Source organism: Artemia franciscana, chromosome 15 (genome assembly GCF_032884065.1).
Source record: "Artemia franciscana chromosome 15, ASM3288406v1, whole genome shotgun sequence".
In the NCBI taxonomy this organism is placed as follows: domain Eukaryota; kingdom Metazoa; phylum Arthropoda; class Branchiopoda; order Anostraca; family Artemiidae; genus Artemia; species Artemia franciscana.
In genome coordinates this window covers 22,877,639-22,896,333 of record NC_088877.1, presented here as the reverse complement: position 1 = coordinate 22,896,333, position 18,695 = coordinate 22,877,639, and the positions used below count along the sequence as shown (strand labels likewise).

Sequence of the window (18,695 nt, the reverse complement as noted above, 5' to 3'; positions counted from 1 at the left end):
TATTAGTCTTAAACTCGCTAGGAATGTTGGCATTTTAAGAAAGTTGCAGTATATTTTCCCAAGAGATATTTTAAGAACAATATATTATTCCTTAATTCATCCTTATCTGCTATATTGTTGCAATGTTTGGGGTAGTACATTTCCTTCTCATCTCCATCGTGTTCGAGTTTTGCAGAATAAAGCGCTTCGAGTGTTATGTGGTGTAGGTTTTAAAGACTCGGTACAAAAGAGGTATATAGAATGCAAAATCTTGCCTTTAGCAGGACTTATTATTTTTTATCGAAGCCTGTTTATATATAAATATTTTCAAAATTGTCTACCAACATGTTTTAAAAGTATGTTTGAATTAGGAAGTGATATTCATACACATTCTATGAGACAGTCCGATATAATTCGTCGTCCGCTTGCTATTACCTGTAGATCTCAATTTTCTATTCGGCATCTAGGACCCCATGCATGGAATTGTTTACCTACGACTTTGAGAAACATGGATAGTTTTTTTGAATTTTGGCGGGAATTAAAGCTATTTTGCCTTAATATTTATGGTTTTGATAGTTGAGTGGACCTCAAGTGGAGCCAAGATGTTGGTTTTGATTTTGGCGATACTGGTAAAGTGGTTTTGGCTTCTTTTTGTTTTGTCTCTTTTGAAGTGTAAATCCGTTTCGATTGAAATGCAGGGGTAATTGATTTTTTCTTCTTCTTTCTTTCTTTTTTCTTTTCCTTTTCTTTTTTTTTTATTTTTTCTTCTTTTTCGTATTGTTTTATTTATATGTGTATTGGGGTTGTAAGCCCAAACAAGCTTTGCTTCGGGCCATTTGCTTGTTTTGTTTTGTTATTTATATTAATAAACCCATCTTTCTCTCTCAAAAAAAAAAAAAACATTTGAAGTAAGCATGTTTTCTAACCTTTGCGAAAAAAAGCTAAATAAATTTCATTCTCACACAAGTTAATAAAATAAAATCATCGTATGCGCAAACAATCTGTAATGTACGAAACCTATAAACCACATGGGGATGTACCTTGACAAGAGCTTAAGTGTCCAAGAAAAGATTCTTGTGTAAAGTTCAAACGGCCTATTTTTGAAGCTCTATTTGTATGTTCTTTAAATATGCATTCGTAGACTTCGTGATTAAAAACAAATCAAAAACTAAAATTGCCATGAGAGAGAAAAAGAGAGAAAGTGAGAAAGAGAGAAAGAAAGAGAGAGAGAGAGAGAGAGAGAGAGAGAGAGAGAGAGAGAGAGAGAGAGAGAGAGAGAGAGAGAGAGAGAGAGAGAGAGAGAGAGAGAGAGAGAGAGAGAGAGAGAGAGAGAGAGAGAGAGAGAGAGCGATGGAGAGATAGAGGGACAGAGACAGACAGACAGACAGACAGTCGCTGATTACGACGATAGCTTACAATACTAGCAAGGAAACAAAGAAACTTTAAGATTTCAAGTAAATTATCAACAATTGTTCAGTATGCCAACTAAGCAATCAGACTAAAAGTCAAAAGACAAAGAAAAATAAAACAGATCTTACCAATGGCCAGTAATAGATCTCTTCTAAGTACAAAACCAACAAGAAACTGAGACTCTCTAGATATAACAACAGGAAATCCATTATGAGTAGTTTCTCGTAATATGGTTTCCACTGCTTCTAAAGTCATTGAATCTTGAGTGAGAACTGACAGAGTCTTGGCTCCTTTTGGCTCCATTACATCTGCAGCAAGAGTTGTATGTCCAAATTCTTCCTATAATCATCAAAATAACAGATATTTCTCGACTGCTTGAAAAGTGTATTAATACTAGAGTTTATGATCATTTGGAACTGCATAATCTGTTAAATCCAATTCAATTTGGCTTCAGAAAAGGGAGAACCACAGAGATGGCATTATCATATATAACTTCGATAATCAATGGAGCTCTTGATAATAAGCTTAGAGTAGCGGGTCTGTTTCTTGATTTGGTTAAGGCATTTGACACTGTTGACCACCAATTACTACTTCGAAAATGTGAATTTTATGGACTAAGAGGGGCTACTTTAGCTTTGATTTGTGATTATCTCCAAAATAGAGAGCATTATGTTCACATTAATGGATTTTCTTCAAGTAAGAGTCTTGTTAAATATGGTATCCCCCAGGGTTCTGTGTTAGGGCCTACTCTTTTTTTGATTTTTATAAATGATCTGCCAAATGTTGTTGCAACTACTTCTAGAATAGGGGATATAGTGAATCCCGCACCTTCGGGAACCAGGATAACTACACCCTTATTTGCTGATGATGCGACATTGATGTGTGTTGCCTCAGCTGAACAACAACTTACCTCAACAATTAATGCAGCAATGACTATGACATGTCTTTGGTTGAAGATAAACCGCCTTGACCTAAATATAAATAAGTCAAATTTTGTTATTTTTTCACGGTCCCCAAATTATTATCCTTGGATTATGGAAATAGCTACACCGAAGGGAATTGTTAAGCGGTCAAAGTCCGTTAAGTACCTTGGGATTATTATTGACGAAATTTTATCATTTAAGTGCCATGTAAAAGCTATAAGTAGAATTTTATCGCGGAATTTAGGGATTATCCGTAAACTAAAACATTTATTTCCTTCAAATGTTATACGGTTATTATATTTTTCTCTGATTCATCCGTATATTTTATATTGCTCGTCTGTATGGCTTGGGACATTCCCCTCAATACTTCGCCCAATCCGCGTACTGCGGAATAATGCCATTAGATCACTTTGTGGAATAGGGAACCGGGATTCGGTCAGGTCAATGTATAGTATGATAAATATAATGCCTGCAGCCGGATTGCGTGATTTTTATACACTGGTTTTTATGTATAAGTACCATTATGGGTGCGTTCCAGAATGTTTTACAGGAAGTTTTCGGGATAGGTCTAATATTCATGATCATAGAACTCGAACAAGTGGAGATATTGAGGTTCCTCGCCTAGTTTCAAGTAGGACTGCTTTTTCAATTATTTATAGAGGGGCTAAGCTATGGAATAAGCTTGTTCCAAGTATTAAAGAATTGCCCATTAATCAATTTAAGGCCGTGCTGCGTGTGGGGTTTCTTGGTAGGTATACCTTTGAAATAGATTGAGATTGATTGATTTAGTATTGAAAATAATTGTTTATTGTTTTTTTCTTTTGTTTTCTTTTTTGCTTCGGGATCATGATATTATGTTGTTTGATTGTGTATGAATTATTTATATAAATTTTTTTTTTTCTCGGTACACGGTTTCACCTTTCTGCTCATTTTAGATCAACTCATTGTTTTTCTGTTTTTGTTCTTTTTTTCTTCTATTTTTTGTTCTTTTTGTTAGTAACACACCCTCGCAAGCAACGCTTTTGGTGTGCTACCGATTGATTTTGTCTGTGTTATTTCCTTTGGTTAATAAATTAATACTACTACTACTACTACTAAAAAGTATTAGCAGCGAAAAGGTTTTCATGAAATGTAAATTTTTACACCCATTTTATTTCTATTTATAAAAGAAGGATTGAGTTTTTGATCTTTATGTTTTATTTTTCTACCTTTTGATTATCTTCAAAGGTTGTTTTTTCTCTATCTTTATAAATTTTTATTCCCATTGAAAAAGATTTTCTGAAAAGATTTTTTTATCTAACATCCTTCCACAAATGATCTACTGAGTTTAGCTCACAACCGTAAAAACTTCCCCAGTCTGACCAAATACTTTCTGTGGCGTCAATTCACGAACATTTAGCGGGGGGAATGTATTTTCCGAAATATAGGGGGAATTTGTCGTTTTTTTTCAATTTGTTCAAATAAAATGCCAAGAAAGGCATATTTAAGGAAAATCCCTCCCCCAACCTTTTTTTTGGGGGGGGGGGGATCTGGGGAGCATACCCTCCTTAGCCCTACCCAACTGACACAATTAAGCACATTATCAGAATAATCCATCAAAAATCAAATAGTTTAAGAAGGTAGCATCAATTTATTAGAAATTGGATAGTTAAAGTAGAGAAATAGTACGACAACCCTTTTTTTAGGGATACAAAACACACAAACCTTACATTTATTTGGTCTATCAAGGCCAGAGTTTTAGTAAAAAACAAAGGTGGGGTATACCAAATTCAAACCATTAAAATTCTGAATACTTTGATTTTGAAATCGAATATTTTTAGTTCCTGAGCTTTCAGAACAAAAGTGCATATTCCAGGCGTATTTCGATTCCTTTCAATCAAGCAAGATGTGTTAATTTAAACCTTCTAAAATTCAATAGGATTCTAATTAATATTTTTTAATATTTCTTTTTAAATTGTTTAATATTTTTGAACTGTTATTGTTTAAAATTATTTCATTTATTGTGTCACATCAATGCAGTAGAAGCCCAGACTTTTCACGAGCATCTTCAAACAGTCTGTACATCCCCAGCCGGAATGAAAAATCCTTAAAACTCCCTTAACTGATTAATAATCACATTATTTCTTACGCATCTTGGTAGCGCAAAAGCGTTGCCATTGTCAGAACACTTTGTTTACAGTTATTTTTGATTTCACAACAAATTAAGCGCAGTGACCAACAACCAATAATATTCATATTCATACCTTATTATCAAGGAACGGATAATCATTGAAAGCAATATGTGCATCATAAATGCCATCTTTTCCAAATGCATCACCAACCCACTTGGAGGCCATCGCAGCTGCCATTAGGGGCACAATATACCGGACACCACCAGTTAGTTCAAACATTATGACAACCAGAGCCACCGTCATTCTTGTGATTCCACCGAGAACTGCAGCAGCTCCGACCATAGCGTAAAGACCTGGTGTGATGCAATCAGAATCTGGAAGACAATTCCCTATTCAGTATTAACAGCTTTATTTAAAACTGACCCTACATCAGCCATATTCCTGTCAACAGCTCGAATAACTAAGTACATTGTACATATGTATGATTGAGTATGATTGTACATATGTTCAGCCTGATCTTATAATTGAAGGGCTGTAACCCAAATTATTATTGACTGAAATATGGCAAACGGCAAATTAAAAAATCAAAGAAAAACCCACATATCTTGAGAAATTGAAATCTTTTGATTATTGATAAGGAAGACTAGGTCCAAAATTAGCCCCATTCAAATTCAAAAAAATTTTGCTAACGGGGTTTTAAATCCTAAAAAGTTTTAAATTTCTGAATGAGCTCTCACATTACTCTTGCATTAGAATATTTGTCCTGGAAGCATTTGTGAAAAAGTTCAAAATTTAGCATAAGGAGTAGACCAGAAGGACCCCTCATCTACATGATAGTTCCTCTTCGATTTAAGTTTTAATGTCATTGTCTAATTTCATTTGAAGACAAAACTTCCTGTTTCACTTAAACTCAAGAAAAAAGCAGAATATTTACCAGAAAAGGTATGAACCAGATATCGAATGATCCTCTTAGAAACAACGAAATTTGTTTCAAACACTGAAGTCGCAAGGTAGATTTTGCCAGCTCCCGTCCCCCCATTCTCTCCATGAGGAATGATAAGGTGGGTCTTTTTAGAAAAACTGTAACCATACAACCTGCTAATAAGGTCCTAAACGCTAGATTTACGAGCTAAGCAGTTTGACTCCTCTGAATATGAGCAGTATAGTAGGCTGACTTAGACTCTGATGTCCCCAGAAATGTACAAAGACCATATCCGTAAAAAATTTTACGAAATGATCCTTAAAAGAGTAGGAGGAAGGCCGGAGGTTCTAGATTTTGGATGGGATGATACAATAAAAACAGTCTAAAATCTTTGAGAATTTCTCGGGAAGTGGCATAAAGAGCTGCTGAGTAGAGAAAGAGCGATTGCCAGTACATTGGCTTCAGACGACATAATTCTGTGACGAGTTTCTGTTAATAATATAAAGAATACATACTTGCAGAACATTCTCCCGAGAAACCCCAAAAGGTAGGATAATTATATGCCAGCTGTTCCATAGCAATTCCAACAAGACGACCAACAATAGCACCCATGCATAGACTAGGGATGTAAATACCGGCTGGAACTTTGATTCCGATCGTAAATATTGTCAAGGAAATCTGAAAAGGAAAAGCAATTGTTGAAAGAGAGAAATATACATAGATTTGACTTTATCTAAGTAGGTGATGCCACCCATTGCTAATTCTTGTCATTGTTTCATCGAAAACTGACAAAGTAAGCTATTGCTGAGCTTTCCTATAAAGTAAAGAAATACATCAAAGAAAGGGCTGTAAAAGTTTGAGGAGCTATGACATAGATTTTTTCTTTACTGTAAATTTACACAGACGAAGATCTATAGCTCGACAATGATTTTGGGATTTTTATCTATTTTGTTATCTGATTTTGTATTGAGATTTATGCTATTTAGCCGGCTAGATTTTTCTTTGTTTTGGGCTTGGGGGGGGGTGTACTGTAAATTTTCACTAGTCCTTCATCTCCCAACTGCATAGTTTCTAATCGTAGGATACTCTTACAAAATAGCCTCTCAGCTTCAATTACAAATCCCGTTGGAAAGTAAAAATATTTTCCGTTGCGACTAATTTCAGTAATGTCTTTTCTCGGCTCATCAAACATAATGAGTTTTATTGGTTGGCGTTTTCATACCCTACTATTGCTATTAACCAATAAATTACGCGGGGATGGACACTAACAAGGGAATGCAAATCCCGAGGTTAATAAACTTTGAGACTACGAATTTCTGAAAATCTGGCACCCAACTGGTGGTTGGTCTTTCGGACGACTCACCTGGGTCCCCCAGACTTCTTGCTTTAAATCATAACGAGTTCAAGGATACCAATGAAGAGAAATGGAGGAAGTGGAGGTGATAGTGGCAAGGACGGGACAGAGAAGCTATGTAATAATAATGTTTCAAAGGGGGATATTTTTTGACGAAAAGACAAATTGAATTCCAAATATACTAAATATATCTAATATTACTATTACCCTAGTTGGGTTAGCACTGTGACACGGTTTGTTGATTAAATCACAAGGGGCTCTCCCCTTGGGGTCCCTGGCACCTGTTCACTTGGTGTGCGGTTAAATTTCAGCTTGGCTTGTTTTGACTGTGCTTGCTTGATGGTGATAATGGACATAATTTTATCCTGCTTGGCCACTTAGTGCAGTACTTCTTCTGATTTGTATTACATAGTTTATATAGCCTAGGCTAGCCTACTATTGACTGTGGGTAACCACCCCCCCCCTCTGCTTGTGTTTTTATAGTGGGTTTAACTTTGCTTTTTTAGCTATTTATTTTGAACCTATTGTTAATTTATTTGTCATAACTGAGAGGACAGTTAGTAGTCCTGTTATCCCTGACCTAAATAATTTTAGTGTAAGGATTTTGACCCTATGAGTACAAGATCCAAATGAGATCAGTAAACCACTGACCTTTGGGAATATAACAGTTATTGCTATAAAAAAAAAAAAAAAAAAAAAAAAAAAAAAAAAAAAAAAAAAAAAAAAAAAAAAAAAAAAAAAAAAAAAAAAAAAAAGGGCAATTATGGCTCGGTGCTATAAAGACTTGGACCAGATGGCTCAGTTCTCATAATAACTGTGAATCAATCAGCAGCCACTGCAATACTTTCTATCTCAGATATAGCAGTAAATGGTTGTAGGGTAAAGTGTGTTTGGTCCCAACTCCAACCCCAATTCAATCAGAAACAGAAAAGGTGTTGTATTCGTCCCATTAGAGGAGTTCACCAATATGGATGATTTTATTAGGGAGGTCCAAAGTGATGATAGAATCCAGCAAGTGCCAATGGCCTTCAAAAATCCAAGTCCTATGGTTATCCCTCTGGTTTGCACCTTCAATCAGGATGGTCAGTTCCCACTGAAATTCTCTGTTTGGGGTGCAGGGTATATAGTAAAGCAATCTATCTCCCAGACAATTCAGTGCTTTAATTGCCCAGGCTTTGGGCACATGGCTTCTAATTGGCACAGAGGCAGAAGATGTTTACTATGTAGTGGACAACAAACCCTTGAAGAATGCTCCCGATCCAAGATAGTAAAGGAAGAGCAGGTACTTAAGTGCCCAAAATACAATGGGAAGCATGCTGCTAACTCCATGGAGTGTCGAATACTCATAGAAAAGAAAGCTATTGTTACCTGCTCATTCACTAATAATGTCCTCATTAGGAATGCTGCTGAGGTCTTGAATAAATGACTTCCAACTCAGGTAGAACACATCCCCATGGTACGTACAGATTTTTTTTCCTCTACTGACTCCTAATCAACCTCCAGTTGAGAAACTCAACATGGTGTACATGACCATGTTTGAAGGCGGTGAAAAGTAGTTTTCTGATCTAACTCAAGTTATAACAACTATTTGTGAACTGATTTCTAGGTTAGCACCAAAACATTTTCAAAATGTAGTAGCTCAGTTAAAAACCTAAATAGAGAAGGCTCAAGCCTTCCCACAATGTCAACAATTACCAGCAGCTCTAGCAAAGCAGAAAGGAAACGTAAAGGAAAGAAGACTATACCTAGCCCAGAAGGTGTTATAACTAGGCTAGAGAGACCTAGGTTAGCACATTCTCAGACAAATGACTAGTCCTATCTCCACTATTTTTCCTTGAATTTGGCCTAGATGACTAAGCATAAAGTTATTAAGTAATTTGTTATTAACACTACTGGTTTGGTTTACCCCCTAAAAATTTTCCTGCATGTCTGTTTTTAGAGTTGTTTTATTTACATTTTATTTGATTATATTTTTATATCTTGATTTAGGTGTCGTGTTACAAGTTATTTGTATTATTTATTATAATTTAATTGTTTAAGCATTATAATTGCTGTTCGATAATGTAAATTGCATTATTTTGGCTCCTGTTCATAAATGAAGACACTTGTTGCTGGTGAATAGCCCCTATAAATAGCAAGATAAGTGGTATATGGTTCCATATTATTTTAATATTGGAGACAATGTTCCCCCTTCAATCTTATTTTATTTTAGAGTTATTCTAATTACTATTTTATTTGTTTTTATTATCCTTGTTTTATCTGCTTAAATTTTTATATCTAGAAGCATGTGACAGGCTATAATATAAAAATGTATTATTTATTATAATTATGTTGTATATGTACTTTAATTTCTGTATGAAAAAGCCTAGTTTATTATTTGGATTTCTGTTTTTCAACACAGGCAGTTGCTGCAGGTGAATAGCCCACTACCAATAGCAAGTTGAGTGACACATGATCTAGTTCAGTAAATATTGACTGAAGTGACACCCAAGCAAGCTAGTGATTACAGAAGGCACAGATAAACCAAATGATATGAACGCATATGACCTATTGGTCAAACGCGTCAAACCCCAAACAACAACAACAACAAGGTTTCCAAATACATTTAAATTCGATTCCCCCCCTCCCCCGGATAAGTTTTTTACTTCTTGGTGTGGCTGTTAAACTGTGTTTCTTGTTTGTTTGTTATAATAAATTTATAAGTTTTTGATTGTTTTAAAAAGTAGAGTTGTGAAATAGAGTCAAACTTAAGCGTAAAGAGCGAGGCGTCGAGGAGGGACAACCCCTTTCATATGCGGAATAATTTCTGTTCGTCTTAAGTTTTAATGCCGCTCCTTACTTTCAGTTGGAAAAACTTGTTTTTTTTATTTATTACCTTCAGGATCAAAGCCAATGAAAGCAACCACACAGCTTGAAATACACCAGGACCAGCTTCGGCAAGCTCTACAGCGGAATTGACATCAGTGAAATTACGATTGTAGTCACACAAAAGATCATCATTGGCTATGCCACATTGACTAAAAGAGAAATTTGGTAAAAAAAAACTGCCTGAAAAATACTTAACAATTAAAGTTTGATTAAAGAAAAATTAAATTAGTTAAATTTCTTTTTTGTTGTTGGGGGGGGGCAGGGAAAATTCCTTTAAACGGTTAAAAGCAAAGAGAAAAAGCCCAATAGTGCACAAATTACAATAAATAATGGGGTATTAGATAATCATCAAAGGAGAGGGACGGATAATAAGTACGAAACTGATTAGATTACTAGTAAAGATCATGCAAAAAGCAGAGAACTTATTCAAGGCATAAACATTTTTATTTACTAACAATAAGCTCAAATACTACGTAAGAAGTTAATAAGCGCCATCTGATATCCCATTTTCATCACTAATTTGTTTTGTCAGTAGATAATTGACAGCAAGCAGATAATACAGTAGGGGTAAACATACACTTACTAATGAAAAAACAAACATCAACAAGAAGGCATGATCTCTTCTAGAAATTTGTAATTGGAAACAAGCACTTTCAAAGATGGACAATTTTTTTTTTAACGTTTTCCTATTAAACATAAATTAAGTAATTTGTTATTAGAATGACTGAAATGTCAAAATTTACAGTAACATTTAAAATCATGGATCCAGTTGAGGGGTAATTGCCTTCCAGTACATAGGAAACAGAATTTAAAAAAAATATGGGAACAAATGGTAAGTGCGGGTATTGCGGAAAAGAGGATAATAATTTAGCCCATTTCTTCATGGAGTGCCAGGAGCTTGAAAGTCTTAGGGATGAAATTTGGGGGGACCATCGGTTGGTGCTACTTTCTGATATCCTGAGGTCTTCGAAGCCTGGAACCACATGCAAAATGGCACGATATATGGAAAACGCGGGAGAGGCTCAGTCGAGCCCGAGTGAATGAAAATAAGTATTATTTATATTGAGCGTGTGTTCTATGCAGTGTTGTATTATTAAATCACGTTGTGTATGACCGTAGGGCTAAAATAAACTTTCTTTCTTTCTTTCTCATAATCCAAGTTCTATGCCTCACCATTAGAAGAAAACTTGATGGAGCATAGATGTTTTTCAAAATATATATAGGATTACCATGTTGTTTATTTACTTCATTCATTAGAATTCAACCTTTCTTATTCATTCAGCTTAGTTATTCATTTCAGTTCATGGCAAAGCTTAGCTGGTAACTGAAAAAAAAAATCATCAAGCCGCCCAGAGCACTCGCGACATGCATATATATAGGCTTAGTCTTACTTTATTTAGACAAAGACTCTAGCACAAGACATTACCTTTACAGAATAAAATACAATAAAACACATATACAGATAAAAACCACTTGTTATAAACTTCCACAAAATTACGAACGATTTTCGATACCGGTTTGTCTTAAATTTCAAGGGGTTTAATTTCAGCTTCGACCTGGCTTAGCCAGGCAGCAGTAAATAATTCTCCTATTTAACCATTGACAAAATAAACATTTTCAAGGAATAGCTTTTGTCTCCTTTTATGGCCCTGCTTTCTTGGTTTACGTTTATTTCTCGTTGTACGTATTTAATTTTATGTCCTCTTTATATGTAATTATTCATTAAAAGAAAAAGCTTATGTTTATTCAAACGTCATTGTTATATTTGCGTGATTAAGGAAGAGAAAAGAGAGAATATAGACAGAAAAGAAAAAAGAAAACACCCTTGAGATAGTACCAGTTTTTAGAGTGACAGTTCTGGAGCTTTTTGAAAACAATATTTAAAAAAAAAAAACACAAAGAAATAAAACATACCTAAACATGAGATAAATGAGCCTTGTCGAGCTCATTCTTGTATAAGGGTTAGGATATCCAACAATAGCAGTAGCCAAAGTGACAAGCAATACTTCTGTTATTGGATACTGACCAAGCTTAGAGTTTTTCTTGAACCTTGTCCACCAGATATTGGCTCTTATAAATAATGTACCTATAAACAGGACAAATACAAAAACACAAAATTTTGAACACTAACAGAAATTACAGAGCCAAGACAGGGGGGGGGGGGAAATAGAAAAAATTGGAAAAGTAAACCTTAAAAGAACAAAAACTAAACTAGAATAAAATGAGAAAATACATGTAGCTGCATAGAAAATCTACAGTTCATAAAAATAAGACTACTACTACTAACTTCTCAACGCAGCACCAAGCCCCCTGAAGCTAACATAGCTACGCACGCTCCTCCTCCATCCCAATGTATTCAAAGCCTCTCTCTTTACACCCTCCCAGGAAGTTCGCATTTCCTTAAAATCTCCCTTTATGACATCCTCCCAGCCCAGAAGAGGACGACCTGCTTTCCGTTTAGCCCAAGGCGGTTGACCGAAAAGGACAATCTTCGGCAATCTGACATTCTTCATCCGCAGAACGTGCCCTAGTCATCTCGACCTTTCTTTCATTATAGCCCTAGAAAGCGGGATTGAACCACATTTTTCGAAGAGCCTAAAGTTTGGAATACGGTCAGTCAGACGGGTACCCAGAACAATCTGTAGCCAATTTCTCTGGAAAACATCAAGTAAATCTTCATCCACTTTTCGGAGAACCCATGCTTCAGAGCCATATTTGACAAATGTCATCACTGTACCTTCCAATATTCTAATCTTGGTTTGCAGACTTGTCTTCCTATTCTTCCAAACTTTCTTTTAACTGTGAAACAACACCCGAGCCTGGACTATTCTACTTTTAACATCTTCACTGCTCCCACCGTCTTTACTAATAATACTACCAAGGTAAGTGGAGCTGCCACTAAATGTTCATTCAATTTGCACAGACTTTCATCTAGGATGCTTAAATCATCAGCATAATCTATATCCTGTACTTTTTCCTTCCCATTTGATTACATGGTCTCCCATTGCCTTTCCTGTGCTCCTTAAGACAAAGTCCATTAAAATGATCCATATAAAGGGAAATAGAACACAACCCTGCTTAACTCCTGACTGGATACAAAACCAGCTCCTACCTTGACCATAATAGTGTTATTCTCATACGTAGCACTAATCGTTTTACTGTATTTGTCTGGTATACCCTACAAGGATAAGACCTTTGCTAAAGCTCTACTATCAACAGAATCGAACGCTTGCTCATAATCTATAAAACTGAGGACCAAAGGTGTTTGACAGCTGAGGCACTTCTCAATTATTAACCTAAGAGTGAAAATTTGGTCGACAAATCCCCTACGTTTTCTAAAACCGCACCCTTCTTCTTTTAAAACTTTGTCTACAGCATCTCTCAATCTAAAAAGTATCATATTACTAAGTAATTTGCTATTTACCAGTCTAATACCTCTACAATTACGACACTCACTCTTAACCCTTTCTTATACAGTGGTTTAATCAAGGTTTTCATAAAATAATTAGGAAAATATTTACCACAGTGACTGTTTTTGGCCATTTATGCACTAACCAGAAATCTAGCATTGAAGCCAGGGTCATCTTTCATTTATCCCTCCCCCTCCTAAATAATCTGTACAAGATAAGGTCTGTGGAAATATCCACAGAATTGATTTCCACTGTCTTGAAAAGATTTTCCCTATTGTTTCGACTTTGTATTTGTTTGTTGTGGAATTGCAGTGTGGTCTTCGTCGCTATTTTCGTCAAGATAAGCTAGGTAGATATGCATAGACATGCATGATCCATCTGCTTTTACTTCAACACATATGTAAGAAAAAATAAAAGAAAGTAGAAATAGTATTTTTTAACTACAAAAAACACCAACTTTACAAAGTAACAGCCAGATCAACACAGCGAAAGTTTTTCTCGTGTATCTTCAAAAAATATTTGTTACAATCCTGATACAAATTCTTCTTCTTTTTTTATGATTGGATCGATGTGCTAACTTCCATTTCAGCTTCATTAAGTGTAGCTTTTGTGTTTTTGTGCTTTAGTTTTTGAAACTTGTAAACAATTTTCTGACGCAGGCACGCAGCTCTCCATGATCAGTTCAAAAATATAATTCAAAAATTTTTCAACAGTTTCAATCTCAACAGTTTTTAATTTTGATTTTTTTTTTAATTACAGAAAAGAACTTCAAAATATTATTTTATCATCCAGGTGAGTAATCAGACACTGTTATACATTTTTAATTCCCCAAATGAAGTTCTACTTGGTCTATTTTAGAATTTGAACCTAAATTTAATAGTAATTGATCAAAAAGCTGCTAGGGATCTTCAGTAGTTTATGGCTATCAAAATCCTCATTTCACGGGCGAGGAGTCCCTTGGTTCAATCGGCAAGCGGATCGCAATAGAACGTTCAAGATACCAAAGCCTTTCAGAAAAAAGGCTTTCAATTTTTCAGTTTTTGAAAGGGAGGCAGTCATTGGAGGCAATTTTAGTAGGATGGGACCTCGCCTCTTCTTGAGCAAGAAAACCCTTCAGATTCTTTTGTCTAATATTGTATTTTTTTTGGGGGGGGGAGGGGATTTGAATTTCGAGGACGAAGTGGCACGTAAAAACGACACAAAAATGAAAAAAACGACACAAAATTATTTAATTGGATTTCTTGTTGTTTTTTTTAAGAAGTGACTCTTTATTTTGTATTTATTTTTGTTTTAACCCCTATGTAACGGGCCATGGAGCCTTGTAGGGGTAAAGAGTTATTGTTGTCCATTTATTTTGATGTTAATAAACTGAACTGAACTGAAAAAAATAGTACTGTTATAGAGTCGAATTGGCAGAAGGGACGCCCTTTCTTCTTTCCACTAGCTCACTTAAATGAATATCTTCACAATTCCAGTTGAGCACAGTGGTTATTTATCTACAATCTTGATGGTGCTCTGGCACCCTGGATCCTGTTTATGGATGTAGACACTGAGAAACCGTGCGCATAACCAATGAAGATTTTCAAATGTCTACATTGAAATACGCATACAAAAATCTTGCACAAAACATTAAAAAAAAAACTCTCACGGGCCTGGACAATACAACCTACTGAAACTTTACCTTCAGGGGCGTGCCAAGCGGACTTATCTTAGGAGGCACAGTTCATGACTGAATCTCAGGGTTTTGTCTTATAATTGAGTATACTTACAATAGTACAATACTAGATAAAAGAATCTGAAGGGTTAACTGCACAAGAAGAGGAGAGGTCCCATCCCACTAAAATTGCCGCCAATGACTGCCTCCCTTTCAAAAGATGAAACAAAATCGCCAAAAGAGAACATATCTAATTTCAAAAAACTTTAAAACTTAACTAGTTAATCAGGTGATTTCAAAACAAATATTGAAAAGGAACTAATAAAACAGATTGGTATAACAGATTAACCTAATTTTACAAAACATATCTTCTTGTCAAGTGGCTGAACTGAATAGCAAGCCAGAAATAAAAGTAATCGGCAGACAGACTAATAATTTTTGAAAGAAAATACAGTTTTCAAAATAATCTAGCCTAAAAATCTAAGAATCTTCTATCTAGCCAAAGCTAACAATCTAGGCAAACCAGTCTAAGCTAATTAGCTTGTTGAGTTTGGACCTTAAATTTTCCTGGCATAGTCCCTTTTTCTAGCTGTCTTTTTTCGGTAGACCCTAGTAGGGCTTGAAGGAGAACGTCCGTATCTCCAGCTATAGGTTGACGTGGCTTACATCAGACAGTATTTAGGGCTGGTGGAATATGCAAGAGCCTTCCAATATATTGTATCAAAGAAAATAACAGAATTAAGAAAGATATCTGAAGTCATTTCGGCAGAGTTTTATTAAACTTGATTTCGTATTTTCAGGCACCAGCAAATTTCGTCGATTAAAAATAATTTAGCTTTACAAACATTATTTTCATCGATCACCAGAGCTCTTTGGTGTGAGAAGAACTTAGGTCGAGTCGCCCGTCTCACTAATTTGTAAAAGCTCTTTATGCTTGAGATTTTCGTCTCCTCAACATGTTAGCTTGTTGGGCCGAACAGCCATTAGTAGTGCTTGTAAAACAAACTTTTTATCCTGAATAATATGTAGGAAAATATTCTTCTATCTTTATTATGGAGTCAACCAATCAATTTTATGAACTTAAAACTTAAAAAAAAAAAAAAAAAAAAAAAAAAAAAAAAAAAAAAAAAAAAAAAAAAAAAAAAAAAAAAAAAAACGGTTTGGTACATATGCAAACGCACATATCATTTGGCATTTTAAAACATATAGCACAGATAGACTAAATATGCAATGCCACCTCGTTTATTCAATATCCAGAAAACTACACGTTACTCTTCAACACATTTCAACAGTTCGTGGTAACGAACTGTAAGGAAGAAGCTACTCGGCCAAACCGTAGCCGAAAGTCTAAAAACGGACTTTTAATAACAATAGATACACCTAGAGAATTGGATTTTTATACTAATTCCAAATATATAGAATTCATTAAGTTTAATGTTATCCATCAAAAGCTACAGGCCCACATGATTTTTCAAAAGAAAAAGAAAAGACAATTAATCTAATACCAAAATGGCAAGAAAGAAAAATGATAATCAGATTTGGCATATCAGAGAACCTTAATTTAGGGGTTTCAAGCTCCCATCTGCAAAATGTAGAATCTTGTATTCTACATACAAAGAAGAAAGATCATGGATGCGTGTTTATTGTTTTTCTTGTTCTAGGGGTGATCATGCCGAACCAATGGTCCTAGCAGATCGGGAAAGGGCTTATTCGAACGGAAAAAATAAAAGTTCTAGTGTCTATTTAATGGCCAATAGCCTTCTTCCCCTATTTTTCATCCATCTCCGTCTTATCATATATTTTAGATACCCATTTTACTCAGTATTGTTGAAAGGTACAACAACTATGCCTCTAGGGAGGACATAACCCCTCCCCCCACAGCCCCTGGAGAAAGAGCCAATAGCTCTTTCCCCAGTGGAAAGATTTAATGGCCAATAGCCTTCTTCCCCTATTTTTCATCCATCTCCGTCTTATCATAAATTTTAGATACCCATTTTACTCAGTATTGATGAAAGGTCCAACAACTATGCCTCTAGGGAGAACATAACCCCTCCCCCCACAGCCCCTGGGGAAAGAGCTGTAAGTTATTGAATTTACTTATTGTTTACACATACTATTTGTTATAAGGAAGTATACAACGTTTTCCGAAGGCAGGGTGAGGAATTTCTGTGGGGGAGTTTATTTTCCACGGGAAAAGTTTGCCGTGGGTAGGGCAGTTTCTGGGGAGTTTCCAGGACAAATTTCACACGGAGGGAATTTGCTAGAATTCCTGCACAAAATTCTTTTTATTTATCTTACTCTTTCTTTGTCGACTAATTTTACATATGCAGATGTTCCAGGGCATTGTTCTGGAGGCTTTTTCCGTGAGGGGGAGGGATTCAACGGAACGAATTCTCCATGGGGTAGTTTTCCCCGGGACAAATTCCAAATAGGTGGAAGTATTGGTATTAGTCAGACTAATGGAGCCTTCAATAAACTAAGGAAGGTTTTGCGGTACAAAAGATTTTCTCTACGGCTGAAATTACAACTTTCCAATAGAAGTTATCCCTTAAGTAGAGAGTACCTGAACCAGGAAAAAGAGAGAAGAATACTCGCTTCCAAAATATCATATCCAAAAAGAATCTTCGACATCCACTGGCAGCGGAAAATATCTAATCAATCCATCCGCGACGAGACCGGCCAGCCTCTTGTGACAGATGCTGTAAGAGTTCGTAGACAGAGAAAGCTTGGCCACATACAATGTATAGACAATCTCCGACAGTCCAATGCAGCGCTCCACTTGTAACCAAAAGTTCACACGAAGAAGCAGCCCAGAAACATTCTGCGACGAATTCACATACCTATCTACGCAATCTGTAGACATCAATTTAACTTTTGTTGGAGGATACTCTGGCAGCAGTAAATCATCAGGAAGATTGTTAACTCCTACACTGATACCTTTCGGTGCCTCAGGAGGTACAGGTATCTAAGTTACTCATATCCCAAACAATTTGTTCAGCACATCTAACATAAATATACTTCAATTTTACTTCCAACGTTTGGTTTCATTTCGGATTTTTTTTTTTACTCTTGTAGCTTCCATCGCAGTGGGCTTTATTTACTTTTTTAAGCAGAAAAAAAGAATCAGCAGCAACATTCGATTATGTCAAACTCCGATAGGCAGAGACAGAAGAGTAAAGAGACATGACAAAAAAAGGAGAGACGTATTTCAAGTGACTCAGAAAAAGCAAGTCTTTTTAATCTTAGAGACCTAGTCGTAACCTCCTAGTTCAGTTAGTTGCTCCCATGCATTTCCTAATTTTGAAGAGACAAGATTGTCTAAACCTGTTAATTTTCTTTTTAAGGACAAATCCTATTTACAAAACACAGGTTTAGCTTTAATAAATGGATGAATTCAAATGAATAAATAAGTAGTTACCAATTAATCCACCAACAGCTCCAAGAAAAAGGAACGGAATCAGCTCAACAAACATCCATGGCTTGTTATATTCAACGTAGAATAGTACAGAATGTTCATTGCCATACGGATCGATTGATCTTACAACAAAGGCAGCTATCAATGCACAAAAGAATGATCTCCATAGAGTTTTCATTGGGAAGTAATAGCTCACCTAGAAGAAATAAGGAATGAAATCTAAACTTTCTTCACTAAAATATTATAATCGACCGTGAGTCAGTCGGCATTAGTTTAAGAAAGAAAGAAGAAAGGAAGCAACTACTCTACTGAAAAGTTAATAATAAGATTAAAAAACAACAATGAAGTTCATAGGGGAAAAAAAGCGAAACAGCACTGAAGTGCAATAACATCAATTATTTTATTCATCCTTTACAAAACCAAAAAGTTCTAACAGACTGGAATAAACGAAAAACTATTTGCTACTATTTTTGTATATAGGCACTTAGGTTCCAAACCAAATTTTTTAATTTAATTATCTGTCACATGGTAGAGCAGAGTGTCTTTGGTGGTGGATATAGTGTCAAGCTTGATCATGTCGGTTTGAGGGGTAAGGTTTGCAAAGTAAATAACACAACTACTAATTACTCCTCCTTAGATTCTAAGGTTA

At 35.5% G+C, this 18,695-nt stretch overlaps 1 protein-coding gene across 4 annotated transcripts in view; it reads right to left on the bottom strand.

The window, feature by feature from the left end:
• Window positions 1-18,695, bottom strand: part of LOC136036205 (H(+)/Cl(-) exchange transporter 5-like) — a 110,836-nt gene that overhangs the window by 32,428 nt on the left and 59,713 nt on the right. For all 4 annotated transcript variants that reach the window (XM_065718295.1, XM_065718296.1, XM_065718298.1 and 1 more), the window contains 6 exons: window positions 18,050-18,242; window positions 11,482-11,653; window positions 9,575-9,716; window positions 5,861-6,023; window positions 4,556-4,797; window positions 1,518-1,728 (listed from right to left, as the gene is read on the bottom strand). In XM_065718295.1, coding sequence (XP_065574367.1) covers window positions 1,518-1,728; window positions 4,556-4,797; window positions 5,861-6,023; window positions 9,575-9,716; window positions 11,482-11,653; window positions 18,050-18,242 — 1,123 coding nt within the window. The remainder of the gene's footprint in view (window positions 1-1,517; window positions 1,729-4,555; window positions 4,798-5,860; window positions 6,024-9,574; window positions 9,717-11,481; window positions 11,654-18,049; window positions 18,243-18,695) is intronic.